Raw genomic sequence first — 20,953 nt, forward strand, 5'->3', positions numbered from 1 at the left:
ATTATTATTATTATTATTATTATTATTGTTTTTATAATTATTATTATTAATATTATTATTATTAATATTTATATCATTATTACTATTATTATTATGACTATAATCAGTCACCTTGACTCCTCCTCTGTCCAGACGGCATCATAGTTGGACGGGAACTGACCCTTTTCCCGCTTGGACAGCATGACGTAACGACGAAGCGCAGGCCCCTATCAAACAACCAGCCAACTGAAAGTCTGCAAACCTGTTGGTTTAGGGGAAAAAAGAGAGGGGGTGAGAATGAATGTCGCCAGCGCCATTCCGCAGACGGCGTATATTAGGTGACATTTTCTGGGGTGTTCTCAAAATCAAAAGAAATAATAATAATAATAATGATAATAATGATAATAATAATAATAATAATAATAATAATAATAATAATATGTATGCATGCCACAGATGCCTCAGAGATGAATGTACCGCGTCTCTGGTGTAACGGGTCAGCGCCTCGCTGTCGCAGGAGACCCGAGTTCGATTCCCAAGGCCGAGCGGGGAGAAGATTTTTATGGAGTATCTCGGGTCTTTCTGCTGGGATGTTTTATCCCTCTCAGTCCGCTGTAGCCCGGACTGGTAGGATCGACAGCCTGCCTCCTAAATTATCTAAATTATCTTGATGGGGCCGTGAAAACACACACAGTGCAGCCTCTCTATAATGACATCGTCGAGACCAGAAAAAAGAGAAGTGTCGTTCCAGAGAGGCAACCAAAAATTACTAAGGATATAAAAGGAAAATATCGGGACCAGGGCACCATGTCGCTATACAGAGGATGTTGTTATATCGAAGGCCGTTATAGAGAGGCTGCACTGGACATTATACCCCCCCCCCAAAAAAAAAGAATATGAGAGCACACAGCTTAACGAAAAATGTTGTCCACTGATTTGTATTGCAGCCTGATCCGACCCATCCTCTCAACGTGACCGAGTTGACCAACATGTGCACGGATCAGTACAAAATCGATGAAGAGTACCAGGTAACTTATGCATTTATGAACATACTCACTGGTAATCTATACATTCTACTCGAGATCGTGTCGGAAAATGGCTTAAATCATCATCATGTTTGTCTTTTGTTGTTGTTGTTGTTGTTGTTGTTGTTGTTGTTGTTGTTGTTGTTGTTGTTTTCTTTCGGTGGGATTCTTTTGTCGTTTCATTCACTTATGTACATATTGTGTATCGTTACCTAATTGCATTTTTCGAAATTTAGGTTTGGTTTACGATATGCTTGCCTTTCTCAAAGATATTTTCTCGCATAGTGAATAGGATTATAAAAATGTTTTAGGTGCGTGTTTGTTTAATGGAAATGATGTTTTAGTAAAATAGGGTTGAGAACAAATCACCAAATTATTATTTTAGTATTTGATTTTCTAATATCTGTTGGTGAAATTCCAGAAACTACCTAATCGTCTTCCTCGATTGTCCGTGGTACCAGATGGAGAGGAAGATAAGAACAGATACGCCAACGTGCTACCATGTAAGTTACCTGTCTGTCTGTTTGTTCGTTTGTCTGTATGTCTGTCTGTTTCCTCTCTCTGTCTCAATCTCTCTCTCTCTCTCTCTCTCTCTCTCTCTCTCTCTCTCTCTCTCTCTCTCTCTGTCCGTTTCTATCTGCTGTCTGTCTGTCTTCTTTTTTCACATACTCCTGCAAGATCTCGAGATCACGGCTAGTTGACTGTTAGTTCTTCAATCTGCCGCTGAAATAATTTTCATGTATGTGACCGTTTTTTCCTTCCTTACTTTAAATTACATATGTGACTGTTTTTCTTACTTCACAGGGCCCCTTGCCATCAGGCAGTCAGATTCCAATATCGAAGTCGAAGGTTGTAATATATATTTTTATTCTGACTAGGGAATTTTCAGCTGTCTTATTATGTTCACTCATCAACTATGTACATTTTCCCCCCTTTCTAAACTGATTCCCCTTTTATAATCTGACCAGGTTCACCGTAACAAGGACGGCAGCATCACCCTGAAGCTGGCAGATTTTGGCCTGGCCATGGAAGTGAAGGAGCTCATCTATACCGTGTGTGGCACCCCGACCTATGTGGCGCCCGAGATTCTCACTGAGATAGGTCAGTGTCTGTCGAAACAATGATCAGGGTTGCGTCAGTAGAAGTTTGTTTGTTTTAGCAAGAGTTTTATTGGTAATAATAATAATATTAATAGCATCAATAATAATAAAGGAAATTGTAATAATAGTAATTATAGAAATGATTATTGTTTTTATTATTGTGTATTGCTTTAGTATCAAAAGTGCGGTGGCGGAGCGGTTAGTGCGCTCGTCTCCGAAGTGGAAAGTTCGGGTTCGAGCCTTGGTTCGGAAACAGATTTTTTTTCACCCCCACACTGCCCACCCAGCAGTAATGGGTACCTGACTTCGAGTTCTAGAAGTAAAGGCGGCGTGGAAAGTAACTGGCCACCCTACCACAATAAGCCGAAGGCCCAGGAAGTTGTCTCACAAACAAGGCAATCCCCAATGTCCGGATCGGATGTGGGAACAATTTTATAACATTATCAAAAGTTTGCTCTTTCTCTATTTTCACCTTCTTATTTGCAGCTGGCCAAGATTGCTTGTTGTTTCTGTGCTGTTTTTCGTGTGTTGCGTTTTGTCTTGATTGTTACATCCAAAGGTCTGACCTTGACACTCTGACCTCTGTCCACAGGTTACGGGCTGGAGGTGGACATGTGGGCAGTGGGAGTCATCACCTACATCCTACTGTGTGGTTTCCCGCCTTTTCGGTCCCCAGATAGGAACCAGACAGAGCTGTTTGAGTTCATCAAGGCGGGGGAGTACGAATTTCTCTCCCCTTACTGGGATAACACATCCAAGAGTGAGTTATGGGACTTTGTTTGAGCTGTGGTGTTGGTGTTACATGTGTTTCAGTTTTTTCTTTAGAGTATGTGACTGTTTTTCTTACTCCTTCTCTCGATCTCATCTGCATCAGGTCGTATGAGTGTGAGACTCATGTTGATTGTTTTCATGAGAGTTTGAGTGCAGGGAAATAATGAGTTTGTCTCCCCTTACATGCATAATTTCTCCAAGATTGAGTTGCATCACTTTGTGGGTAGTTGTTTTTCAAGAGCTATTTGTTGATCCATATTTTTGCTTTTGCGTTAGTGTCTCTGCGCTTCTGTGAGTATATGGGGGGTTGGTAGCTTTTGAGTATGCTGCTGGTAAGTCCTACTTTTTTACATTTCCTTTTTTTTCGCTCTGTCTTTCCAGCTTTCTTTTCCCTGCTCTAAATGTTTGTTATTTTGTCGATCTGCTTCTCTTTACACCTACATTATGTTTGAGTGTGAATTATGCGTGTTTGTGTGTGTATGTAAGTTTCTTTGTGTGTATTATTATGTGTGTGTGTGTGTGTGTATGTGTGTGTGTGTGTTTGTGTATGTGTTTGTGTGTGTGTGTGTGTGTGTGTGTGTGTGTGTGTGTGTGTGTGTGTGTGATTATCTGTGTGTATTTGCATTTACATGTAATTTAGCTCTCTTAAGATAAGCTTTGATGGACCCAATTTTAAGTGTTTGCCTTAGCTGAATTCAGCTTCTTTCAGACTTTTCCTTCTGTTTATAGGGTGTCAGTTTTTCTTACATTATTTCTGCCTTTCTCATCTTCAATCCTCCTATTTCTTATCTTTCTTTCTTTCTCTCTGTCCCCTTCTCTCTTCTATTCCCTCCCCTTCTCTCTCCCCCTCCCCCATTTTCTCTCTCATATATTCTAACTCTATCTCCCCTTTCCTATCTTTCTTTCTCTCCCCACTTCTCTCACCTTTTCCCTCCTCCTCCCCCTCTCCCTCCCCCTTTTATTTCTCCCACATATTCTAACTCTATCACTGCTTTCCCCCACCCTCTTCTCCAGGTGCCAAAGACCTCATCAGCCGGCTTCTCATCGTAGACAGGAGAAAGCGCTACAATGCCGTGGATGTGCTGTCTCACCGCTGGGTGGTGTGTAAGGGCCAGACAGAGGTGCTGCCCGAGGGCTCTGTGACGGTGGACATGGCGTGTCGCGACATGAGGCAGGACCTGGAGACACAGGCCAGGCAGAACTACCAGAGCTACCAGCGGCTGAAGGAGAAGAAAAGACGGGAGAGAGATAAAGGGGAGGAGGAGTGATGCACAAGTGATGAGGACAGAGGAGTGAGGGAGGGGTAGTGAAGGAGAGAGATAATGGTGAGGGGTGGTGAGGGAGGAGTGACAGGAGAGGAGGGACAAGGAGGAGGAGGAGGAGGGTCAGAAGAATGGTGAAAGATACAGAGATTTAAGCCATTAGGAAAGGTGACCCAAACTAAACAAATACTCTTAGTTTATTGAAAAGAGACAATGTGGGCTCTAAGAAACTATCAGACCCGCCCGCTTTCCTTGATTGTCCTTGCTCTCGTCACCACTTCCTTCCTTCCTTCCCCCTTTCCCCCTTCCTATAGCCTCTACCCTATTCCTTCTTTTTGCCTTTTCACCTTTCTCCAACCACCTCCCCCTACTGACGTTGTGCAAATAATACAGATACCTCCTTTGTAGAAGGATAGTTAACGAGCTTTCAAACTTAGATTCATAATGGGGGAGAGTTTTCCTCTTCTTTCGCATAAAAAGTTGTCAGCTCCGTCGATTTCTCTCTACCAAATACCTTCACTTTCTTTCGCAACACCCTGCCCAGATCCTTCGCCCCAGTAATTCCCTTGTCTTTTTCGAAATGTCAGTCTTGTTGTGTACTGTCTTTGGTAGTACGTACTCTGATTGTGTCATGCCGTCAGGTAGGACTTACATTTTTGGAGGAGATAAATTGCATTATACCATCTCCCCAGAATGACAGGGATAGCATGATATTCTATCTTGGAAACGACCATTTATAGTGTTTTAAAGAGGTCACTCATAATACAGAGGATTTAGGGCCCACCGTTTACTCAGCTGGTATTGTGCTGGGCTATTGCGTATTTGACCCTGATTCTAATCGGCATCGGGATGTTCTTGAAATTTGGGTTATTGGTAGAATTTCTAAAGTTCTCCAGACGTTACGTTTGGAGGTTCCCACCTCCTGAATAACCTTACAGCTCTATACCAAACGTTAAACCCTCACCACATCTATCGGGAACAGAGGCATTATACCCTCACCACATCTATCGGGAACAGAGGCATTATGGTCTGTGTCTCTGAGAGTCGTAGCCTTTTCCTTTGAACCTTGTTCTTATTTTTCTGTTTCATGGTCACAAACTGCTGACACACGGTAGATATAAAGCCTGTACATAATAATCTCTGGCTGAGAGCCAGAGGAGACCAAATTCCTTGTAGAATTCTTATGGCAAGGTGAAGACAGGGAATCCTTGGACATGGACACATCACAAGTCCTAGTAGTAGCAAAACTATGTGGTGGATTGATTTGGTACTTGCAGGCAAGATGGAATTTCATGTAAATGCTTCAATTTACAGACATGATGGAATGTCGTATAAATGCCTCAATTTTGCTATTTTTGACATTTGGCCAAAATGGACATTGTCTCTTCTGGCTCTCAGTCGACTATATATATGTTGACGATTGGTCAAGTTGTTGATATTTTGATTTGTCTCATTCTTCTATAATTCCAAGCTGTTGCTACAAGATTTAGTTCTTACTTTGTCATTAATCTTTGCTTGTATTTGATTTCTTGTAATGAAAGTGAGCCACAATATCATCTCTGTCCCCTTGTCACCTTCCCTTTGTCAATGATTCATCCTGATTTTCCGGTAGTACGTGTTCTGGGCAACACAGAGAAGTTTGTTTGGAGTGGTATTTGTTTTTTTAAGTCACACAAACTGCTGTCATTCTCGTTGAATACACATGGTAGAAAGGTTATCACCTGCATCTTTCGTTTGCTTGGAAGCCTATCAGTATGAAGTATTAATTTGTGAGAAAGAAGCTGCACAGTTGTTGCAATAAGTGAAATTTTCATGCTGTCAGCTTATACTCTCTTTACTTTTTTATCACTTGATCTTATTGCATATTCGTTTTTTACTTTGAAATTATTCATATATTGCAAAACCGAATGTTGGCTTAAAGACTTCTTATTCTGTTTGGAGTATTTATAATTTCAAACTGCACTATAATTTTTCAACGTACCCTTGCCCTTTTAGAGGGTTTGTTTTTCAGAGAAAAGTTCTCTTTGCATATTTGTGGTCACAGAACATATTCATGTGACTGCCTTGTGCCATGGTGTATGGTTACAAGTTTAATTCTTGCTTGAGTTTGATTTTTTTTTTGAGTGCCTCCTGCATAGATGTTTCCCTCGAAACTCGAATTAAGCATTGACCGGAAGGCTTCAAATTACTCTCCTTCTCAGTGATACAAATAGTGTTGATAGGGGTTTAAAACATTACGGATAAATTAATCTAGGGCCTGGCAGTGTAGAGATGTGGGTGCTCCGTCTGCTCAATTGGTATCAAGCTGGACTATGGAGCGGAAGGCCCTGGTTCAAATTCCAGATTGAGTGTTCTTGAACAGGAGTCATTCTGTGGTGATTTCAAGGCTTTCAACTCATTTGGCTCTGTCCTATCTGAGATTGATGTTAAATTCGGAGGGCTCGTTTCTTAAATAACTTAATAGTATTGATAGAGCTGTTGAACCTGAACACTTGCTTTTAGTAGTGTAGGGATGAAGACCTTGTTTGGATTTTTGTTGCTCATGTGTGTGTGTGTGTGTGTGTGTGTGTGTGTGTGTGTGTGTGTGTGTGTGTGTGTGTGTGTATGTGTGTGTGTTTATGTTTGAGTGTGTGTGTGTGTGCATGTGTGTGTGTTGTGTGTGTGTGTGTATGTGTGTGTGTGTTGTGTGTGTGTGTGTGTGTGTTTTAGAGGTATTAGGTCAACCTAGGACAATGGCTGTCTCCTCAGTGTACTATTGAGTGCCTCAGGGTGGGTTTTGGCTTGCCTGCATGCTCTCTAGAGCTGAGAGATTTAAACAGTTTTTTTTGTTGTTGTTGTTGCTGTAAGCTCTTATGATTACATATCTGAATTGCTCTTTATAGTGAAAACTCTGCGTTAAGCTGCTTTCACTCAGATTTATGAGGCTCCAAGCTTTCTGTTTTGTATATTAGTGGTTCTTGTTAGATTTATTTTGTAGAAAGCATTGAAATTATAATCTTTGTAATAATATTGCTTAATTGTGTAATATCTATTATATTGGCTCTTTCTGTGTCAATTTCTTTACACATATAATTTTTTACTTTTCCTGAACTCTCAACCAGGAAATTGATACACTAATGTTTATTAAATGTATTTTTTTTCACTCATATTATGATAATGCTTACATGTAATTAGTCCCACGCTTTGTTTCCGTTTTTAACCTGCCAGAAAGCGTTGCTGTTATGTTTTGGTGTGCAGCATGTGGTTGTTTTGCAGAAAATTCTTCATTGTGTGAGCAATTCAGTGTTGAGATGTTTTGAGCTGTGCGTTTCTCTTTTCACTTACTTTTGTTCTGAGTTGTGACTGTCGTATCCGTTTGTGCTTTCTCTCATCCCTTCTTACCCAAGATGCCTTGTTACATCTGGGTTTTTAAAAAATCTAAAATGGATTTTGCACATGAACTAGCCATACGTGTGAAGCTACCACTTGTTAAATTTAAATGTTTAAGACTTACTCTTCAATTGGAATGTCGAGGAAAAACTAAAATGTGTATGTAAATGACAACAGTGTGGAGGCCTTTAACCTTGAGTTAACTCTTTACCTCCGGCAAGCCGCTCTCCGCGGCTGGCGGTTGGAACTGCTAAGGTGGAGAGCCGCTGGCAGTGGCTCGGACACATTCCTTTACGACGACTTCAACATCAAATCACTTTTCGACATATTCCGAAAACGGGTTTCTTTTACCGAAATTTCATTCATAAAATGAAGTACTGTCATAATAGTTTCGCTAGTTTCGATTTAATGACCCATTTAGTGACGTTTTCGTCATTTTAAGATTTAGTGCCAAAAAAGGACCCCAGCAGTGGGTTTACCCCCCTTGGAGATAAAGAGCTATGGAGCACGAGGGTAGACAGTAGTACACACATGCGACATTTAACAAAGTGTACATGATGAAAGTTTCAGTCATTGCTGCTATACTGCACCACATACACCTGAGGGTTGTTTGTTATGTCCCTTTTCCTTCTAGACAAACACATCTGCTGGTTGACTGTTAATTATTAAAGTTTAAAGCCCATAGTATATGTTTTCTTTTCTTAAAAGCATATTTTTTCACCTTTCACTTGTTAATTTTCCCTTTGTTATTCAAGTGAGCTTGAGCCTCCAGTCTCTTCTTTTTTCGAACCATGTTGTTTATTTTGTGATTTCCTCCACTGTCATGTCACTCTGAGCCAGAAAACCATGTCCATATTCTTGTAACTCAATACCGAACATTTCTTGTTTGTGTACATCTTTCACTCACAAGACATCTATTATCCTGTCATCTTTAGAACCTATTATCATTATTATGCATATTTATATATAACCCCTTAACTCATAAGTGCTCACATTGACCAAGTTGGGTCAAAGGTCATCGACTGTCTGACAGAATATTACTGCGTTGTTTCGTCGAATGAGATGTACCACAGTGTATTGGTGAAGGGATGCTGAGCTTTACTTTCGTTTTACTCCTGGTAGAATGATGACCCCAGAACGACATTGTTATAACTCAAAATTTTTTGTGTTTGGAGTTGAAGTGGCTTGGACCTCCCCCAGTACTCCTTCTTCACCATATGTGAAAGCTAAAACTCCAATTTCTTTTTTTCGGACATAAAAAAAGCATGTTCATTTGGTTCATTTGATGGATGTGTAGCGTATGAAAACTTGAACTCAGATGTCTTTAAAGGAAGTGTAACGGAGGGAGGAGAAGCTCGTTATTCTTGGGTCCCAATATGTCAAAAGCTGCCAGAATGTCAGTTCAAGTTTTTCCAATTTGGTGTCCCAGGTCCACCACCACCTCAGACCCACCGGATACCTCCTCTTAATGTACCTTTTGCCCATGTTTTAGTGAAGTAACAAAATATCGTGGTTTGGGATTTTTTCTAGTGTGGATTTGGAATCTGACTCTCTGCAACACTCCCATCATGTGATTGTAGTGTTGGATCAAAAAGGCCACTCACAGTTTAAAATATCCTGCAAAAATATCCGTTGTAATCAAAATTGTTAGGTTTTGGTCAGGAAAGCATAAATTATGTTATAGCGCAAAAATGTCTTCAATTTCTCAAAGGTACCATTTGCTACTTTTAGGATATTTTTTTTTTTCATCATTGAACTTCAGAAAGTGCTAGTGGGATTTTTCAGTTGCCTCCTGCTTGCCAAGGCTTGCGAATATTCACTTGCAAAAGGATCAGTTCTCGGGTGGGCTCTGAAAAAAGAAGAAGAAGAGGAAGAAGAAGAAGGAGAAATGAAAAAAAAATATAAAAAAATTAATCCCTTCATTGGCATCTGTTAGATCTTTAACCATGTCTATGTTCAAAACTGTCGGAAACTGCTAAAATAATCCATTTTATTGTTCAGCGTCTGTGGTCATACATACTCCCTGAGACTAACACTTCCCGACGATATCTGCTTCACAGTACTGGCAAAACTGAAGATGTTACACTGCTGGTTTTACTGTATATAAATCATATAGATATTTATATATTATATATACTTTGACTGTATTATGTACTATTTGTATTTTTCAAAGCAAAAAACTGTGATATGATGAATCCAACATTATTATATACTGGTGGTCCCCCGAAATTAAGTCCCTTTATTTATCGAAAGTTGTCGCTTTGAGGAAGAAATAGTGACATGTTTCTATTACATATTTGCAAATAAGTGTCTCCGCTCTCTTATGAAGGATGAATTACTGCTTGAAAATTTACAGAGGTAGTTAAAAACTTCCGGATTACACATTCTTCTTGTGACAACTATGATGGCCTTTCCTTTGGCCTTAATTATTATCAAGCTGACCCTTGTGTAGAAAAATGGGTTATCAGTTATTAAATGAATCCACTCAGCCTTCTTTCAAAATTATTTAAAGCAGGGAAGTTATTGGAAAGGGACCACTGGCCTGTATGTTTTAATGCAGAATTTGAGATGCACACATTGCACAATGTTTTTTAATGTCAGTGATGAGATTTGTGACCTATTTTTGTAAAAAAAAATTAATTAATTAATAGATAAATAACCTTGACGCGTGTGTTGTTTGTTGACACAGCTGTGTAGTGACCATGGCGTGTTTTTACTGTGATATGAACTCTTGACTTTTATGCTCTCCACCCCCCCACCCCACTTCTACTAGCCATACTGTAACATGTGTCAGCAGATAAAGGTGGTGAACAAGCAGAAAGAGTGAAAGGGAGGGGCTTATGGGAGGGAAAGATTTGAATGGAAAAGACAGACGGGAGGGAAATATGAGTTTAATTTTTCTTTTCTTCTTTTCTGAGTATTTTGGATCATGAATACAAGTGAATGTTTGGATTTGTGCAAATGTAGCGCAGCTGCCGAGAGATGAGTGGTGGCTTATTTGTGTGTTGAAAATAACACTGAACATGTACAATAAATGTGTGAGCCCGGGGACCGATGAGCGGATGCGTAAACTGACCTTTTGTATACACACACTCTGACCATGTACAAGTGTGCAACTTCTGTTTAGGTTCCATTCAACTTTGGTCAGTGAGTCAAATAGGAATGTTGGAGATTCATCAGTTGTACCTAATTTCTAATCGGTGAAATATCGAATGAGATATCTGGCAAATATTCATTCCTGTGTTTGCTTCTGCTTGGTATGTTTATGAAGTGGCTGGGTGTTGTGAGAACTTTTCTACCACAGGAAAATATACATGTATTTTCTATCAGATGAAACGCTCATTTTACGTCTCCTGTTTCCAGATATGCAATCTACAAAACATACATATACAGGAAAGTTGATGTTTCTAAATCTCAGATCAAGGCATTTTATTTCTTGTTTTTTGTATGTAGCCAAAACCATATGTTTATATTTTTTTCTGGTTAGATAAATTGTATCCTTAAAACTCATTTTGTCAACTCTGTTATTAACTACTTTTTAAACTTTATATTCTCATGATTTTAAACAGTTGTATGTTGTTTGTGAACCCATTACAATTACTCTTGTCACGATGAAGGAAAGACTGTTTATTCTGCAACCCCAGTGCAGCACTCATTATAGTTGTGAGATGTTGTGTACTATACCATGCGTAAAACGAACAGTATTATTTGTGATAAGAGTTCCAACTCCACAACAGCGAACATTGACATAACTGTAAGATCCATAGAATTTGGCAACTAGATTTTTCTATTTCTGTGGGTGCTGATTTTATTTTGGATCAAGGTTTCAAGCATGGTTGGGTGGGTTTTTTTTATAGATCCCAGGGCCTAGAAAAGTGCTATGTTGATTCGGCAGAGAAGTATTTGCTTCCAGTCATGTGATCTTTTCTCTCCACTCTGTGGGATAATTTCAACGAAACCTAGACAATCGTCAACTTCAATCTTAAAATGTAATCATTGTAAGAACGTACGAAACTAGAATGCTCAGATTCTACATGTGCTTTTTTTCCGAATACACTGAAATACAGGTATGAGAAAACCATACATGGTTCGTCTGATTTTCTAGAGCCTGGAGGAAGCATTAGTGGTCATGTCAAATACTCTTGTAGGAATATCCCCAGGTTATGTCTCGGCAAAGACAAAAAACGTCAGAGACCCCACTCCAACTAGTACATTCCTCAAACTATCACAGGCACACTCTTTGGACAGTGCTAAATCAAATAGAAGCCAACATTTTTCTTTTTGTTCCTAAATTTACTGTTGCCTCAACTGACATTGCATTATTTTGAAATTTGAAATGCGAAACATTATTACTTACATCAAATAGTGCAGCGGTACCATGTGCATAAGTCTATTTTGTTCACTCTACATTTGTACTTTGTACGACTTAACAATCCATACATTGTTATAAAACCCCATCGCCATGTTTACATACTCATGACATGTTAAATTAATCACTTTTGAGAGGAAATGGCATTTTGAATGAAACAACAAATGTGCAGTTTGCCGTTTGATTTGAAATGTTGTGGCGTTATAGGACCCAATAAATCGATTACTCTATTGGCGTATTTGTTTTTTATGAAAGCTTTAGTTGTCATTTTGTTGTCTCTTTCAAAAGATGGGGTGGGAGTCAGTTTAACATCCTATTAACCGCTTCAGTGCCGCAGGTAAATAGGCCCCTGTGCCGCATGAAATCCCGTGAACCAAGGCTGCTCAGGGGTGACCCCACTCTTCCTCCCATAACATGGAATATTTCCTCATGAATTTTTGCATGTACATTCTACATTGAACCTCGTTTCTATTGATATAATTTTGAGGGGGGGATTTCATTGAGAGATAGATGAAGAAAAGTTAGAATTAGTTATATGATGCAAAAACAGTACCACCAGACAAAAACATTACCACACACATTCGAGGAATGGCTGAGACCAAAAAAAGGGGAATTATGTTGCGTGAGTGTTTGTAGGTAAAGAGAAAGTGACAAGAGGCTTTGCCTACTTTATACAATGCTCGCACAATCCATATACATGTAAGCCCATCTCTGTTTACTGCTAGTAAATCATTTTTGTGCGGTAGATGTGTAGATCTAGATCTAATGTTCTCTGCGAGCTAAAATCTAAATCTGATGCTTTCACTTTCAAATGGAGGGAAAACGGATGTAAATAAAGAGGGAAGGTAGTCCAATAACAATTGCAAGATTTTAGTAGCAACTTCCCTTATAATGTGTATCAAAGCAGCCTCTGTCATAGTCCCATAAATTCTATGGGTCATAGGCACAGCGCTACTCGGTTCAGGCACGTAAATGCTACGGGCACGGCGGCGAAGAGGTTAAACTTGCAAAAGGGAACATTATTTAAAGGCTCCCCATATCTCCACATAGTTGTGTAACTGAACAATGTCTGTTTTAATTATTGGAATGTTTTACAATTCAAACAACACAATTTAGATCATTATAAGGTGACCTGGTTTACACCTGCCTGTTCGGGCCAACCACTCGCCATGGTTAATTGTTAATGCTTCCACCCTGCCAGCAGGAATAACATTTGCTAAGTGCAGTGGATACAACTTACAGGCTGACTGAAGGGGACACTAGACAAACTGACTTCCCAACTTGTGAACCAAATTCATGTCGTCTGGTTGCAATAGAAACAACAGAGGGAAACAAAGAAGTTGAACCTTCCCCTGGCATCCTCCCTCCATCTGTCAATCAATACTGTGTTCCTGTCATCTCTTACAAGAAGGTAAAAGACACTCATGCTTTCAACAAAAAGAGAAGTAGTACTGTACTGTGCTACTGTAGTTAATGAGCTGTCAACACACTACACAGTCATCCTCAGTTTGTTTGAGCTGTATTCTCGAGAAGCACAATAATGCAGTGAAAGTCTTGAGCAGGCAAAAAGTAAACTTGACAGACAGTTTAGTTTAGTTTTAGTGCGAATTTTACAGCACTTGCAACACATTAAGGTCATATAAGTGCCGAAGAATAGATTATGTGTTACAAGGGAGTAACATACACAAAAAAGAAGGAGGGGAGATCAGGATGACAGATTGATGTTTGACAGGAAAGAAGGAGCAAACCACACCAGAGCACCCGCCAACCACGCAGACAGTTACAAAAGAGAGAAAGAAAAGAAGTAGTGCCTATGGTCTCCAACAATCTAACTGGCCACAACCAGGTTCTTGCAATAAGTGGAGAAGGAATATGCAAACAAGAGCGGCGGTTTATACCACATACCACTACAAGAACTAGCGTCCCTATGCGACACTGAGACAAGAAAATGGAAAGCATTAACATGCAGCAGGACAAATATAATATTGTCTTTACTGCTACTGACAGCATGATGAATACTATGAGAGGTTGATGAAATCTCTCAAGTTTTTAAAGCATGCATCGTACATGTTGTATTTATCGTTTTCTTTTCTATTAAGAAAAAGCACATAGTATATTTGTAAGATACACAAACACACACACACACACACACACACCATTGAACAGGTAGACAAAGGCCCAAACACAGGAGAGTAAGGCATGTTTTAGTAAAGACAAAATCATTTCTATCTCACTCATTAATATGGAAAATAATTATAACCAACAACAACAAAAACCCTCAACTCAGTTATATTTTGTCCAGTTTTTCATCATTCTTTATTGTTCATGATGGGGGGGGCGGGCAGGGCGAAAGAGGTGTTTTAATGAATGTAATTGAATGAACATAGGGAAAATGGTAGAGAAAAAGGTAAAAAGAAAAGTCTTGTGAACACACAGTCATAAGCATACATTTGTAAACATCAATCAACTCCATATGGAACCCTTTCTCTAATTAAGAAATCTACATTCTTCAATGAACAATAAATCGTAATAGAACTGCAAATTAAATACCAGTGAAAAAAGATTGCACAGATAAGCAGCGCAGCATGAGTTGAGGGCACTCCATTTTCAATGGCTCTTCACTCCATCATTGTTCCAAATACTTTCATTCCATTTTTCTCTCGCTTTCACCCAAATTTTTTTTTCTGAATCTTTTCTTCTTTTTCTACACTTCATTTCCTTTGCTTTATCTCGTCACTAGTCCACATTTGGGTTTTTAACCACTGCAATGGAAATACAGTCCATAGCTATTTTTTCAACACAACATAGGTTTCCTCAATCTTCAAGCAGTTGTGTGAAGCTATCATCATCCCGTGCCCTTCATTTTCCATATGGATTTTTCTCAGTTTGCAACTTTCATGGATGATACAATGATGCGATATATCTACTCTCGGCATTAGAAATAAATTACATTGATGCAAGTTCAACTTAATACCAGTATTAATATCTTAATAAACATGCTCAAATACAAACTCAACTAACATTTTTGATATGACAACACTACACTCAGAGCTTATACTTGTATGGGATAGAGTGCTATACAAATGCAATCTATTATCATAATTATATAATTTGCACACTTAAAATATACCACACATACCCTCAGCCCTATCTACATACCAAACATAATAGATGTGCTCATGTACTATCACGGGCAGAAATAAAAACAATCAATGAACACAGATTAGAAAAGCATGTTGAGCACGGCTTGCATTGGCATCATGTACAAAATTTTCGCAACAGCTTACAGGCTACTTACTAATCCGATACAGCACAATATACAAACATCCAATGTGAATGGTTACAATACTTCTACAAAGCAGTCTTTGTACCTTCTTATATTAGCGTGGGATTACAGTGCCAGTGGGCATTGACAAAAAGCCATACAGCCGCACCGACAAAAACACCGATTGATTGACTGATTGATTGAGTAGATGTTTTACGGCTCAAACAACCCAACTTTTGTCATATAAGCACCACACAACAACATTGAGAGATTAAACATCCAGTTTAAATGTTCAACATCCTCACTGACACTACATCATTTGAATAATTTACAGGGCACGCTGCTCCCACTGTGTCTGTCAGGGCCAAACCCAGCTGAATGTACGTGAGGCAGCATCCCTGCAGAAACACCGAGATATTCGATAAAACAGAATATCCCATACAGAAATCACACACCTTTTATTTGTAACATTAAAGAGTTAACCATTACATTACACCACAGACGCTGTTGAACCATTCAGACTGTCAACCTGTTAGACATCTGGGTCATCAGATTCACACCACATGCATGCATTATAAAGGACAGCTACAGGTTCACGTTTTGGTAAGCATGTTACAGCACTTACAACACAATGAATTCATATCAATGCCCAAGATTAGAATCGCTACAAGAGAATAACAAACACAAAAAAGGAGAAGTAACGATGGTAAGAAAGAAGGAGAAAACCACACCAGAGCACCCACCAACCTCTTGCATTTGTTTCAGAGGTTGATCAAGATTCACTCACATCTCACATAACGCATTTTTGTTTCAAGGGTAAAAAAAATTCATCAGAAGGAGTAGTTGACACTGAAAAAGACACCTCCAATCAAGAGTTTTAGAGCGCTTTTGGCAGCAACAGGTAAAGAGAAAGCTTGGGCACAGACAGGGTCAAAAGCTACGAAGAGCCAAAGATGAAAAAAACAATTGAACACATGGAGACTATGCAAGAATAAAATCCAGCCAGGTGCCAAGCTTGCAATCAAACTTAACTGATTCCGTCCATGATTTTTTCAGGCTCTGGACAGAGTTATTTTTCCCTGCTCAGTTTTAGACCTGAGGTGCATCTATTTAATGCATTACTGTGAAGCTCTAAGTCACTCTAATAGGTATTGTCATATACCAAACTGATGGGAATAAATAGAAAAATCTGTTTATATCAATAACAATGACCTATAATCTGTTTGTATTACATTTTCCTTCTGACAAAAACGAATGAGAAAAAAAAATTGCGCAACAGCTCTTCGAAAATTTCGACTTACCGCATTTTCTCAGCTCTACAAGTCCTTATAATCCATAGGAATCAACACAACATTGTAGCGATATCACCCTAGCACACATTTATGCAAGAATTTCACAAATTTAGTTGAATATCTTTCTTTGAAGAGCCTTTCTATTATACCAGGCTCCGTGTTGTTTACCCTTAGATCTAGCCTACATCGCAACAACAAAACAACGATTTTTGCAAGAATTTCGCGGAGTTTCGATCGATATTGGCGCTCAGAGATTGAGGTCAGGTTTGTTTACAAGTTCTACTTCCTTTCGACAACTTAAAAAGTTGGAACTATGTTAAAAAGTGCACCTTTGTTTCGGATTTCGTTGAGCCGCTCACAGCGGCCGAATGGACGCAGCGGAAAAACTCAGAGCCGCTGTCAGCGGCCGAATGGACAGAATCAGTTAAGATGGAGGTTTCAAATCCATCAGGGCAAGTGCCCCAGATGAAAGACCCAGACACTCGATACAGATTCTCCCCAGTCGGAATCAAATTCGAGTGTTCTGCACGTGATAGCGAAGCACATAACCCCTACATCGCCAGTGCCATACTTAAGTTAAGAGTGAAATGTAATTAAGTGAAGAGTGGATGCATGTTTGAAGCAATATCGATGCTGTGGCTCTGAGATGGGTGGTCACTGAGGAGTGTCTCGGAGCATATCGCTGTCTCTAAATAAAAATCAGTAATGGCAGGCTACTGTTAAAACTTGGAAAGAAGCAGCACGCCACTATTTGAAATGGCATGTCAAGAACATAAAGCAAATATTAAATGACCCACCAAATAGAAACTGATTAAGTGATCATGACATCCCAGAACAAAACATTGATATGTCTCTTATAACAGAGATGGAAATGTCAATAGTACCATGATAGAAAAGAGAGCAGAGACCACATATGTAACTGTGTAAAGCAACTTACCGTTTCACCACACATGCAGAGCACCTCACCGATACATCAAAAGTGCCAGTGTTCATTACATGCATAACATGAAGAAGCTAGAGGAAAAGACAATAAAACTGGGAAAAAAAGACTTTTTGGAGAACTTTTACAAACTCAGACTCAGCAGACTCATGAAGAGCAAATGTTGAAATGAAAAAAAAATCACTTTTGAAAGGGGGATGTAATGTTACCAAACGACTACCTTCACTTACAGATAGACAGAATTGATCATATGTGAGGCAGGGCGGTGAAATCAGGCGCTCATCAAAATAATGAAAATCAGGAAATTGGCATTTTCAGCGCAGGTTTGGGAATTTTCATCGGATTTTTGTTTCTTGGTTCAACACCTTTCATGTCCATTAAAGAGCACATTTCTGTGTTGACCTTACAGAAAAACGTTGGTTAAAGGCAGATAAAATGTAAATTTTCAGTTTCCGTGGACTCTCAAGCTAAACAAATAACTCAACTTTGGTGGCCATTTTCTCGCCAATTTTACCTACGAAACCCGATGACCGTCACCTCCTTCAATTACACATATCTCGACTTATTCAACAGATGGATATTATTTTCACCCAAAACAAGGAAAATGTCAAAATGGACAGGCCTTAAGATGATACCATCAACTCCGTACGCCCCAAAATGGACAAGAGCCTGATTCCACAGCGTCGTGCCACATATGTCAAGGAAGACCACTGGAAAAATAAACAAGCCGGCCACTACCAAGATGGAACAAGCATGGTCCTGTGCTAAAACAACGACTTGAACTGTTGTGTTCTAGATCTAGAGTAGGCTAGAGTCCTCACAGCTGTTTAAGAAATAACACTAAAGTTTAGAGTTAGGAAAAAAAATAAGGCTAATAGACAGAAAGAACAAAGACAAAGTAGAGAGGTAGGACCTACTAGTGGCTATCTCCAACCACTCGTGCCCGAGGTCAGAGATATCATTTCATCAAAAGAACATTCAGAGCCTAAAAACACACTGAAAATATGAACAAGCAGACTGCGCAAGCACACCCACCAACCACCCAAAACAGCTACCGTTAGCGCAAACATTTTAAAAAGGAAAGGAGGGGTGGGGAGGGGGTGGTTTAACTGGAACAAGACCCAAACCCAAGAATAAATAAAAATCTTTCTCTTGAAGTTGACAAATGATGAAAGGGAGATAGTAATGTCAAAAATAACAACAACAACAACAAAAAAGAAAGAACTGAGGGGGTAAAAGTGCACAAGAACATCATCCGAGACAAGCCAAGATGGCAAAAATATACACTATACTATAACACCATTGTAAATATCTTTGCTGTACATAATTGTTTTCTTTAGCCCTTCCAAGGAATGTATTGCACAGTGGTTTGTGTAATGAGCACAGTTTTGCAAACTAAAGAAAAAAAAAACGTTTAAAAAATCTCAACAAAACAACCGATAACAAAGAATGTTAACAAAAAAATCCAAAATCCATACAGGATATGATGATGAGACAAAATAAATAACAAGTCCAGAAAAACGTTTTGGCCACTAGTGGGCTTTCATGTCCTGCACAACATAATATAGTTAACATTTTAGGTCCCTCAACTTGTAGTGAAAGAAACGTCAACATCATAACAAACAATAAAGGGCGGAGTGAATTATTATCCTACTTTCCAAGAATTCAAAGCATGTTCACTAAAAGTGACATTCCAAATATCTACATAAAACATTCAATAAGTACACAGCTCCATTATCTCTGTATAACAATGAAATAAAGTTGACTTCACTTTGTACTAAATGTTATACAAAGTGAGAACAAATATTTTTTCGAAAAAAGTACCTTCAATTATTGCACGTGTTGCAGGATTTTCATATAGACTTATAAACCTCCCTCCAAAAAAATGTGTTTTTATCTCAAAGGGTCTTTATGTGCAAACTATTATGTTCATTGGTAAACCTTATCTCAAAACATCGTTGTTGTAAAGTAATTTAATGGAAAGGCTAGAACCCCCGAACCCGCAACCTCACGATTACGAGTCCGGTCGCCTAACCATTAGGCCACCGACGCCACGTACACATGGTGTCTCTTCATTTAAGAGTCAAATATCAACATCCAATGACCACACAACTAAAGGGAGAGACTTACAACAGCGATAAGTTGCAACCCTAGAATAAAAAGGTTTTGACTCTAAATTTTTAGTGCTTGTAGTTGCAGTGTCCGAGGCCTCCCTGTGAACTCCCTCTACACCATATATAAAAGTTAAAACTCCCATTCCTTTACTGTCTGAGATAAAATCATGTCAACTTTGTTCTTCACTTAAAGAAGATATGGTGTGGGAAAATTATAAACTCAAATATTTCAAAGGAGAATGTAAATGAGATAGCACTTTGTTATATTGGGGTTACCATATGACAACTTAGCGCTTGTCAAAACATCTGGTTTACTGTAAATGCCACTACAAAATGATCATCCTCCTTTGAGATCTGAGGCATAAGTTACAGCCAGAGAGACACATCATCCTGATATGTGGTGAACACAAGAATGCATTGGCAACATAGAAGCAGAATGAAACTGAAAAAAAGAAAATTAGGCCATGTGTAGAAAAAAATGTGATTGCAGTCAATATCAACAATCAGTGGTGGCCCAAGCGACAAGACGGAATACCTTGTCTGTCAGCATACTGTGTCCGCTTCATTAAGTTTTTCAACATGACAGCATGACATTGGAAAAGGGGGGGGGGGGGGAGGAGGGACGGGGGAGATATTACTACAATGTAGGAAGCGACCATAAACACCAGCGTAAGTCTGGAAAACGAAAATAAAACCCAAGTACACACAGCTCATTATAAATAATTGCACCACTCTAATATGGTTTCTTCCAAGACAGAAGCTTCCAGTGAACCATCACAGATATATCTTGTGTCCATCGAACTGTCGTTGTCCTGTAAGTTTAGTCTGATGATGTGACATCTCATTTCTGTGCTTGATGCCAGATCTCCTCTCTGCCATCCATGCCACATCCTTCCCTTGCATTCGATCTGACAATATCTTGTCGGTGGAGTTACATCTTACTAAAACAGTCCTTGGCACTGGTCCAGATAGCAATACCCTGAAAAAGGAGAGAGTTTGAATGAGAGGTGAAAGAAATGACAGCAGTTTAACAACAGGGTTCTCAACATGACGTTCTCTGTGGCAAATAGGACTGTCTCCAATATTTGAACTTCTGATTTTTGTTTTGTTTGAATAAGATTGCTAGAGGGACCTTTAATCTTTACTGCCTTTAAACTATTTTGGGACAAAACATGCTGGAATCAATGATCTTATATTACTTCAACACAGGTATATCAGGTGATATTGTCACAGGAAAGTACTCTCAGCTTAGCGATGATACAACCACAGCACTGCAAAGCACTGCCAGAAAATATTTTTCTTTTATTATTTTGTGAGAATAAGCAGAAAAGTGACTACAGTGAAAAATATTTCTGAACAACGAAATGAACATTTTCAATTTGTACTTGAAATCTATTTTTGCATTAAGGTTTACAAAAAACAATTTGAGCATACTCAGAGATTTGTTCCAACATTTGACTTCTCTCT

At 39.0% G+C, this 20,953-nt stretch overlaps 2 protein-coding genes across 3 annotated transcripts in view; one reads left to right on the forward strand and one right to left on the reverse strand.

Moving 5' to 3' along the window:
• LOC101857438 (serine/threonine-protein kinase DCLK1) overlaps positions 1-6,723 on the forward strand; it is a gene marked incomplete at its 5' end in the record, with an annotated part of 24,635 nt that extends 17,912 nt beyond the window's left edge. The window contains 3 exon segments of the mRNA XM_013087718.2: positions 1,973-2,105; positions 2,697-2,864; positions 3,890-6,723. Of these exon segments, the coding sequence (XP_012943172.1) occupies positions 1,973-2,105; positions 2,697-2,864; positions 3,890-4,143 (555 nt within the window).
• Positions 6,724-19,178: 12,455 nt separating this feature from the next.
• Positions 19,179-20,953, reverse strand: part of LOC101855137 (sorting nexin-4) — a 38,796-nt gene continuing 37,021 nt past the window's right edge. For both annotated transcript variants that reach the window (XM_035972258.1, XM_013087712.2), the window contains one exon: positions 19,179-20,465. In XM_035972258.1, coding sequence (XP_035828151.1) covers positions 20,418-20,465 — 48 coding nt within the window. In that variant the 3' untranslated portion in view covers positions 19,179-20,417. The remainder of the gene's footprint in view (positions 20,466-20,953) is intronic.

Source organism: Aplysia californica, unplaced genomic scaffold (assembly GCF_000002075.1).
Source record: "Aplysia californica isolate F4 #8 unplaced genomic scaffold, AplCal3.0 scaffold00628, whole genome shotgun sequence".
NCBI lineage: Eukaryota > Metazoa > Mollusca > Gastropoda > Aplysiida > Aplysiidae > Aplysia > Aplysia californica.